The sequence below is a fragment of the Hakea prostrata genome, chromosome 9 (genome assembly GCF_041222555.1).
Source record: "Hakea prostrata isolate BN-2017 chromosome 9, UWA_Hpros_2, whole genome shotgun sequence".
NCBI classification, from domain to species: domain Eukaryota; kingdom Viridiplantae; phylum Streptophyta; class Magnoliopsida; order Proteales; family Proteaceae; genus Hakea; species Hakea prostrata.
Window position 1 is genome coordinate 52,672,818 of NC_142608.1, and position 9,350 is coordinate 52,682,167.

Consider the following 9,350-nt stretch of genomic DNA (forward strand, 5'->3'; position numbering starts at 1 on the left):
TTTCTCTTCTGTTTTCATGAACATGCTCTCTCTTTTCACTCTTTTGTTTCTCTGTTTTCACTTCTCTTTCTTATTTTATCAATATTACATATATAAAAAAAATAATATGAAGACATCAGTTGTCACTTGTCACTACCTCTTTTCTCATTTAAAAATAAATATCACATGCATTTAATAATCACATTTTTATATAGATGCAAATTACATACATACCCCTATGTTTTATGATTAATTATATTTATTATCTTAAAAAAAAATTAATTATAAATTTTTTTTCTTTTTTCTGTTAAGAATTGAAAACTATAAATAAATAGTGAGATTAAATGGGCATTTGTAAAAATTTTTTCTAAGAATAATAGATATAATTGATTGCAAACATACGGGTCTATATGTAGTTTTTCCTTTATATATATCAATATATACAATTAATTAATGGGCCTACTTTATAGGCTAGCCGGACACTCAGTTCTCTTACACGGGACCACAAAAGGATGCAAATATTATTACTTCCAAATTTAGAAAATTGTACTGTTTTTTTTTTTTATTATTTTTTTTGTCATCGGTTTAGTTTATTTTCTGTATTTTGAATGATTTTGGCTATTTTAGTACATACAAGAACCACTCAAGACTTTTCTTCTATTTCTCTCTCTTTACTTTCTCCCTTCTTTGTGTCTTTCGTTTTCCAGTAGAGCTTCAATGATGCACAATTAATGCGTTGCAATGAGTTATTTGTGGTCCAGATAATTATGGTGATAATCCTCACAACCTGTTTGGTGGTTTTTTTTTTTTTTTGGAACTACACCACTAAACCCCAAAAAAATAATAATAATACAAAAAAAAAAAAAAAGGGTGGTCGAGAGTTTCAACTACCACTTTACATCTGGATTGTAAGCAGCTCAATATTACGCATTAATTATTCAACACTGAAGCCAAACTCCTTAAATTCTAATGTTTTCTCTGTTCTCTGACCTCTTAACTTCTTCTCAGTTCTCTCACCTCTCTTCTCTTTCTCTTATGTTTTCAAGCACATGTTGTCTCTTTCCACTCTTTTATTTCTGTGCTTTCGCTTCTCTTTCTTATCTTATCAAGATTATATATATACAATAATGATAAGAAGACATACCTTAGTTGTCATTACCTCTTTTCTCATATAAAAATAAATGTCACATGCATCATGCATGTGCATTTAGAGGACACTTCATAATCTTCCACGTGACGAGGTGGGAAGAAGACGGGGAGGTGTCACCTCCTCCTTTTCTCTCTCATTAATTATCACATCTTATATAATATGTATGTATATAACACCAAATCATGTTATTTACCATACTATAATGTATATATACAATTAATTAATGAGCCGATTCTATAGGCTAGCAGGTCACTCAATTATTCTTATACAGAGACCACACAGGGATGCAAATATTAATACCTCTAGATTGAGAAAATTGTGTTGATTCTCTTTTTTTGTCATTAATTTAGCTTATTTTCTCCATATAAGAGACCAATGGACGGAAATGTCTATCAACTGAGTTATGAATTGGGTGTTCAAACACTACTTAATGTAATATTAAAATAATAATATAACAAGATACGAATGGCATCATGGTATGACAATTTTCTAAATAACCCAAAGAAATCTTCTATCCAAACAAAGAAATAAAAAAATATATAAAAATTCAAAGAGACTTTGGACATGTTTCTAATGCATGGCCAAGAATAAAATCTGACTGGTGGCCTGCTTGATACGGCCGCCCAGATAAGAAATGTTTTCCACGTTATCGTCATGCAATTTGAAATTAATTGTCTTCAATAATTTAGAATAGTTATTTAATTATTCAAAATTTCTTCACCCCTTCTTCTATATAAGCATGCAGAAGATTACTGAAGTTCTCACCAAAACAAGAAAACAGCAAAAATGGAGGAGGGAAAGGTTGCAACAGCATTATTTGTTTTTGTCTCAGTTCTTTCTCTGCTGCTTCTGGGGAACTTAGTCCAGAGCTTCGAATTCGATGAGATGGACTTAGTGACAGAAGACAGTCTCTGGGCTTTGTATGAGAGGTGGAGAAGCCATTACAAGGTTTCACGAGACGACTCTGAGAAGAAAATCCATTTCAGTTCTTTCAGAGAGAAGGCGAAGTACATTCATGAATTTAATATGAAGAGAGATGCTCCATACCAGTTAGAGCTCAACAAATTCAGCGACATGACTGAGCTTGAGATCCGAAATGCTTTTACTTCCTTCGATCTCAAGGATCACCAAAGCAAGAACCTGCAGCAGAAGAAAGGTGGTGCTGCCGCTGAAGATTATGATAGCCCATCCTCCATTGATTGGAGGGAAAATGGTGCTGTCACCGAAGTCAAGGACCAAGGCAAATGTGGTAAGTAAGAATAATGCTTCATATTTCTTGTATTATCAATATGAATCTCAATCAGGTAGGGATGCAAGTTTGACTCTAATGTTTCAAACTCAATTAAGCTCGTCTTGAGCTTGAACATGATCTAGCTCAAACTTTTGATCTCCAGGGTTTGTCAAGTCTGATCAAAGCTGCCCTGGAGTAGGGTTAGGGTCAGGTTCATGTCAAATCAAGTATCTGACCTTTAAGGTGAAGCTACCCTAGGGGCGGGGGGGGTGTTGCGTGTTGGGGTACCCCTCCCATCTGCCCCCCCCCCCGCAAGATAAAAAAATAAAAAAAAACTCTAATGTTTAATCTAACTCTATTTCTTTTGACTTTAAGTCAACCTGACTAGAAGAATGAATGAGCTTTGCACTAGAAGGTGAGTTAGAAGCTATTAAAGAGGGTTTTCTTTTTGCTATTCAAGCTGATTTTCAATTTGTGGTGGTGGAAGCGGACTGCTTGTTAGGAAGTTCTGACATCCTTTCTATCTCCCCAGTTGTTGATGAAATTTTAGCTCTATGTGGGCCCCCCATATCTGTTTCCTTCTCTTGGATTTCGCGATCCTTTAACTTGGTTGCGGATGCTTTGGCCCGTGGTGGTCTTTCTTTTGGTTCTAGGTATTTTTGGCCTGTGAACTCTCCGTGACTCTGGGACTTGTTGACCCTGGAGCTTGGTTTGTGTAACCGCTCTCCTTTCGAATAAATTATGGTTTACCAAAAAAAAAAAATCAACTTGACCCGAACTTAATACCTTATTGTATATTTTGTTAAGGTGAGAAATACAATATTTTGTATATTTCATTTGAAACTGAAATCCCCATGGGAGTTCAGGTTGGCCATTGCATGTGATTAACATGGAATGAACAAACAAGACAGAGGTAAACAATGGATGCATGCTAACAACTTTGAGTCAAAGTGCATGCAATCTGCAAAGGGGGAAGGAATAGGGTGATCTATACAGTAACCGTTTGATTTGAACTTGTATCCCTCGAGGGAGTTGAAGTTGACCATTAGATCTGATTCATATGGAAAGAGCAATTAGCATAGGAAAAAAAGGGATGCTTAGAGATTCTAAGTCAAGGTCAGTCTATCTTAGGTTATATAGGTTAGGGCATTCAAGGTAAGAGTCTAGGTTTTGAAAAGCCGGACCCAACCTAATCATGTTTATCAATGTTAGGAAAAGTTGTGTCCCAGTATTTAGAGAAGCTATTTTCAGGACTTGAAACACTATGAGTACTTAACCAACACACCAAAACACGGTATAAAGTGTTGGCGATATATTGTCCTATCGTTGAGGGCCGACATGACTCACCCCAAATACATGATATATACCAAATATCGACAATATATCGCTGAAATCGCAAAAAGTCAATTTTTTGGCGATATATCGCCAAATTCACCATATTTAACAGAATTTCATTTAGTTTTTCACCAATTTTTCATTCGATTTTTGCCAAAGTGACATTAGACTCCCCTGTTTGTCGGCAACAAAATATAAAACATGAGTGATGAGTCATACTCAATATAATTGTATAATGAATTGTAGAATTTAATACTTCTCTTCACTAGTACTTATGTATTTGTGTTCTCTTTGCATGTTTACATTAGTTTGTATGAGTTTTCCAAACTTCCAATTTTGCCCGCATATAGTTTGGCATGTGCCAATAAGAAAATTTAGATTAAGTGATGTTTTAATTAGGCTAAAATAATGCATCCCATTGTATTTATTGGCCTCAAATTAGGCCACACAACAAAATCAAGCCAAAACAATCCTAAATACCCCCAAAACCAGGGGTCAAATTTTCATCGACACCCTATCAAAAGTCGTTGACATGTCGCCGTGTCGGTGGCTAGCGCCAGCCACCGACACGGCGACACTGTCTGACATTTTAGACCTTGACCAACTAGGACCTTATTCTATGTCTCTCTATGAATTCATAGAAATACAATAACTGGATGCTAACCCATATATGTTGAAACACTGATTCCAGATTCAAGTTGGGCTTTCTCGGCAGCTGCTGCTCTTGAGGGCCTAAACCGAATCAAAACTGGTAAATTAGTGGAGATTTCTTCACAACAGCTGATCGATTGTGATGAAAGCAACTCTGCCTGCTGTGGAGGAGACTACAATACTGCATTTGAGTTCATGATCAATAATGGGCTGACAGGAGACTGGAATTATCCTTACACATGCATCAATGTGTCTTGCAATGGTGGACAAAGCAGCCATCGGATGTGTAACACATCAAACGTATCTAAATCTAAGAGTTTTTGTTTCTCTTTTTACTTGGGATCAATATCTGTCTGAGTAGAAGTCTGTGCTTTCGTAACATTTCTTTATCTCATAATAGAGGGTGGGAACCATGTTAAAATGCTAACAAAATAAATTAAAGTTGGCATTCTCAGTGATATTCATGTAGACCCACTTCTATTATGTGATAAAGAAACGTAAAGAAAATAAAGACTTCTACCGGGTAGAGGATTTGGATTCTCAATTGATGGGCTAACTTATATTGATTTTGCAGATATTTCCATATGTAACAAGACCTAATGGGTATGAGAAGGTAGCTTCAAACAACGAGACTGCCTTGGAAGAAGCTGTTGCACAGCAACCTGTATCTGTCACAGTTGATGTTAACTCCATCGAATTCCTACATTATAAAGGGGTAACATATAATATAGTTGATGATATTATCTTATCAAGAAAGTGAAATGTCTAGTTAAGATAGACTAATTAGCTAAGTAACTAATTAATAAACTGTGATTTTATGTGATTTACAGGGAATATTCATTGGAGAATACTGTGGGACAAATGTGAGTCAAGCAATGACCATTGTAGGCTATGGTAGAGATGATAATAAAACTGGGCTTGATTTCTGGGTCGTGAAGAATTCATGGGGAACTGATTGGGGAGAGGAAGGTTACATTAGAATGCTGCGTGGTGTCTCTGCCAAAGAGGGAGTTTGTGGCATAGCTATGCTTCCTTCTTATCCCACCTTATCTGTATCTACTGCTTCCAGTACTTGAGGAGTGATATAGAAACTATTGATTGAAATATAAATGCAGGAAGGATTGTAAGTTAAGAAAATATTTTGTGCCTTTTATAGAAAATAAGACCAACTTATAGTAAAAAAAATTCATGTTCAACAGATGCAATTCAGGGTGGCATCCATGGATCTTAGCCAACCACTTCCATGCTCCAAAATTCTAAAAGGAAAAGGAAAATGAAACATGAAAACAAAGAAGGTTCGAATTTGAGACCTCTTTTTACAACACACTACCAGACAACTATATTATACAAATTAATTATGTTCTATTGGATAATCTCTTTTTCTCTTCTCTTGATACATTTCAGAAGATGAATCATCCAGAAATCTGGCCTCTCCAAGAAGCACAATAGCTTCCTTTGTCTTAGTATCCATACGCTTCCCCAATTTTAGTCTCGAGCGATAATTTGGTACACGACCTTTGAAGTATTTCTTTTCTTCACCAACTTCACCTGCTAACTTATAGCATTCCCTTTGAATATTTACAACATGTTCCAGCCATAATCTTATATCATCATTTGGTTTCTTTCCAGGTTTTGTTTGCTCTTCGCCGAGATCAAATCTCCTCTTTATATCGTTTGCTCTGATACTTAACTCTTCCATCAAATCTTTAAGTTTCTTTGATTTTGCTTTGTGTCTTCTCAGGTAGCTAAATCTGAATGGTTGCTGTTGAGTACGTGACTGTGATACTATAAATGCAATAATACTTGCACTTGCAATGACTGCCATTGCTTCAACCTAACACACAAAGTAACGAGAGGAATTTTTCACCTAAAGAAAAAAAAACAAAAAGAAAGTGATGAGAGGAATTAATTAGCTACAAAACGAAATTGAGGGTACAGATATAGGGGATTAAGAAAATTAATACGAATTTGGTAGTATTTCCATTCTAGGCGACCAGTTCTTGTTTCAAACTGTTTTTCATGTCGTAGTGTTGAGAGTCCATCCTTTGTTTGGAAGTTGGCATTTGACAAACCCATTATAGAAATATTCTTAATTGGACCCATAACATAAAAAAATTTTAACTTTCGAGCAAGGGCATGCGGCAAGAGAGCAAGCTAACGGGGTTTGTGTTTTCGGATAGGGGACGGGTGGTCTTGAGACACTTTCACTGTTGGGACCTTCATGTTTCTGTTCTCCCAGGAAAAAACATGTCTTCTATGTTTAACAAAAGTCATTCTTCAGATAATTTTTCTCACTAATTTGTTCCTAAACAACAAAACAATGAATTATTTTTAACCCTTATCACCTATTCTTTCTATTATCATAAAACAGAAAAACACAAGGATTTTTTTTTTAAAAAAATATCACCAAAACACATCCTTACTAATTCGGTCGATTTGATACTGGATACCAGGAAAGTTCCAGAAGTCAATTCAGTTATGTTAAATTTCATCTCAAATGTGATGCAAAGGAAAATTTTGATAAATAAACTAGAAAGTCTAGCACTACCAAAGAATATCTGCAAGATTTTTTTTGGGTTATTGTTTCTTATATGAACCCTGACAATACTGCTGTTAATTAAAAATTCATCAAACCATGAGAATGTATAAGATTGAATTTGACTCTTAAGCTTTAGAAGTGTACATATCTAGATATTACCTTGTGTATTCTACAACTAGTATTGACACATATAATATAGGAAAATCAAGTGAGCCACAATAAGTATGTTTGTAAGACCTCAAAGATTATATCAAGAGATTCTTCTGAAAATCATTCTTACAAAAATATTAAATAATAGTTATCAACAACACCTCTTAGTGAAAAGTCAGGATTCATTCAACTCTCCCTAGTGGTATATGTAATAGTTATCCATCTCCAACATATATAAATAGTAAGTAAAAAAAATAAAAAGAATATTCAATGATTTTAAAGGAAAGTGATGTTGACCTTGTCTCCTCAAAGATTGCAAATCTTTTGTGAAAAGGATTACCTGCACCATAGAAGGGGAAAATATTTGAGAGGAAGAGGGATAGGGAAATAAAGAAGAACTGATTCACATTTTTGCACAAAAATGGTTTTCATATGCTTGATGCCATGTCTAAGAGGGACTCTTGATGATGAAGGAGAGACTTCCATTGTGCTGGCAAAGATGTTTAAATGAGATAGCTGCTGGAAAAAGAAAAAAGGAAAACCACACAAACCTCAAAGTTGCAAATGCTCAATATGTAAGAGATAGTCTCCTTTATGAGAAGAAAAGGCGATTATCTCTTACATGTATGAAGAAGCAAAGGGAAGAAAAAAAGAGTAAAAAACTCTTGCAGTGTAATAACACCTTATATAGTCTTAGAGCTAGTTCTTTCAATGGTTAGGAAGATAAGAAGGTAGCTCAAGAATCGTTCTACACCCAAACATAGCTCCCATTCTATATCTCTTACAAGTGTGATAATTCCTCACCATTTTCATCAACTTTTTACAAGTGTGATAATTCCTCACCAGCAACATGTACATGGAAATTAACTTATAGAGGTGAATTGAAACAATTTGTTTGCCCATTAATATGAAAAGATAATAGGTTGCACGGCATGAGCCCATTTTTCATAAAAGAAGAAAAAATATTTTTGCTACAAGCCCATGAGGAGTATTCAACTAATGCTTAATTAGGGGCAAAATGTGATTGATAAATTGATCTCTTTTTTCTTTTAGAGGAAAATTAAAGAAGATTCCCAAAACGTTTTGAAAGGATAATCTGTAAAACCTAGTTGAGTTTCCAATTTCAATATCCTTTTTTGGGCAAAGGACAAAAGGTAGTTTTGCTAAATATAAAATCAGATTAAAATAGGTTACAACCTCTAATATTTCATAATGTCCGTTCGAATTAATTCAGATAGGGCTGGTGACAAGCATGATAAAAAAAATTTCTTTAGGGCCTGTTTGGTTACATGAATCTAGAGATTTCAAATCTCTAGATTCATGAAATCTAGAGATTCATCTTTTTACACTAAAAATGTGAATCTGTAGATTTATGGGTATGAGGTGAAATCCAGAGATTTCATTTCTACTACAAAAATGCTAAATATTTGTACATTCATAAAAATCACAGATGAATCCACAGATTTCATTCCACATATTCGGTTAACCAAACAGTTAATTTTATAAATTATGACTCCATAGATTTGAAATTTATAGATATGAAATCTCTACATATTTGAAATTTCTAGACTCATGTAACCAAACAAGCCCTTAATGAATCCAACAAGAAAATATGCACACGAGCTCAAGTTTATACATTCATTACCTAAAAAGGATTTAGTTTATACAATTCTATTCCTTTAAGGCTTTATTTCTATTATATATTTAAAGTAATAAACTATTTTAAAAGTAAAAGATGTAGAGACAATGAAAGGCAAAAAGATTATTAAGTCAATCACTAATTAAACTTCTTAGGCCTGTTCAGTTACATGAATCCAAAGATTTGAAATCTCTGGATTCATGAATGCGAAATTTATACCTTCAGGATGAATCCACATTTACCAAACAATTAATTTTATAGATTATGACTCTATAGATTTGAAATCTCTAGAAATTTGAAATCCCCAGACTTATGTAACGAGAGGGGGAGACACTGTTGGCAAGGATCGAACCCATGACATCTCTACCAATCCTGCATTGGCAAACATGCCCTATTTTAAATTACACCGAAAAAAACCCCGAGGGGTGGCTCAGTTGGCAAAAGACTAATGCTTCCACATAGGAAGTCAGAGTTCGAATCCCCTCGGGGCCAGGGGTGAAGCCCCACCTATATTAATTATATAAAAGCTCCCCTAATTAAATTTGGCTATTCAACTTGGTTTTGGTTAGAATCAAAACTAATCTGATTAAAATTACAATTCATCAATTCAAATTCGATCTCATTTATATTGATTCGGTCCAGTTTGATTAATATGACTAAGCTTTGAATTTAGTAT

At 34.5% G+C, this 9,350-nt stretch overlaps 1 protein-coding gene across 1 annotated transcript; it reads left to right on the top strand.

The window, feature by feature from the left end:
- Positions 1–1,908: 1,908 nt before the first annotated feature.
- Positions 1,909–5,625, top strand: LOC149005524 (ervatamin-B-like). The gene is made up of 4 exons (XM_089168895.1): positions 1,909–2,378; positions 4,387–4,646; positions 4,921–5,061; positions 5,177–5,625. Exons 1-4 carry the CDS (start codon positions 1,916–1,918, stop codon positions 5,420–5,422), a joined length of 1,110 nt encoding a protein of 369 aa, XP_089025021.1. The 5' UTR covers positions 1,909–1,915; the 3' UTR covers positions 5,423–5,625.
- Positions 5,626–9,350: the final 3,725 nt, after the last annotated feature.

Coding starts and splice junctions, on each gene's coding strand:
- LOC149005524 (XM_089168895.1), top strand. CDS start 1,916: ATGGAGGAGGGAAAGGTTGCAACAGCATTATTTGTTTTTGTCTCAGTT. Junction 2,379..4,386: donor CAAGGACCAAGGCAAATGTG/GTAAGTAAGAAT, acceptor CACTGATTCCAG/ATTCAAGTTGGGCTTTCTCG. Junction 4,647..4,920: donor GGATGTGTAACACATCAAAC/GTATCTAAATCT, acceptor TTGATTTTGCAG/ATATTTCCATATGTAACAAG.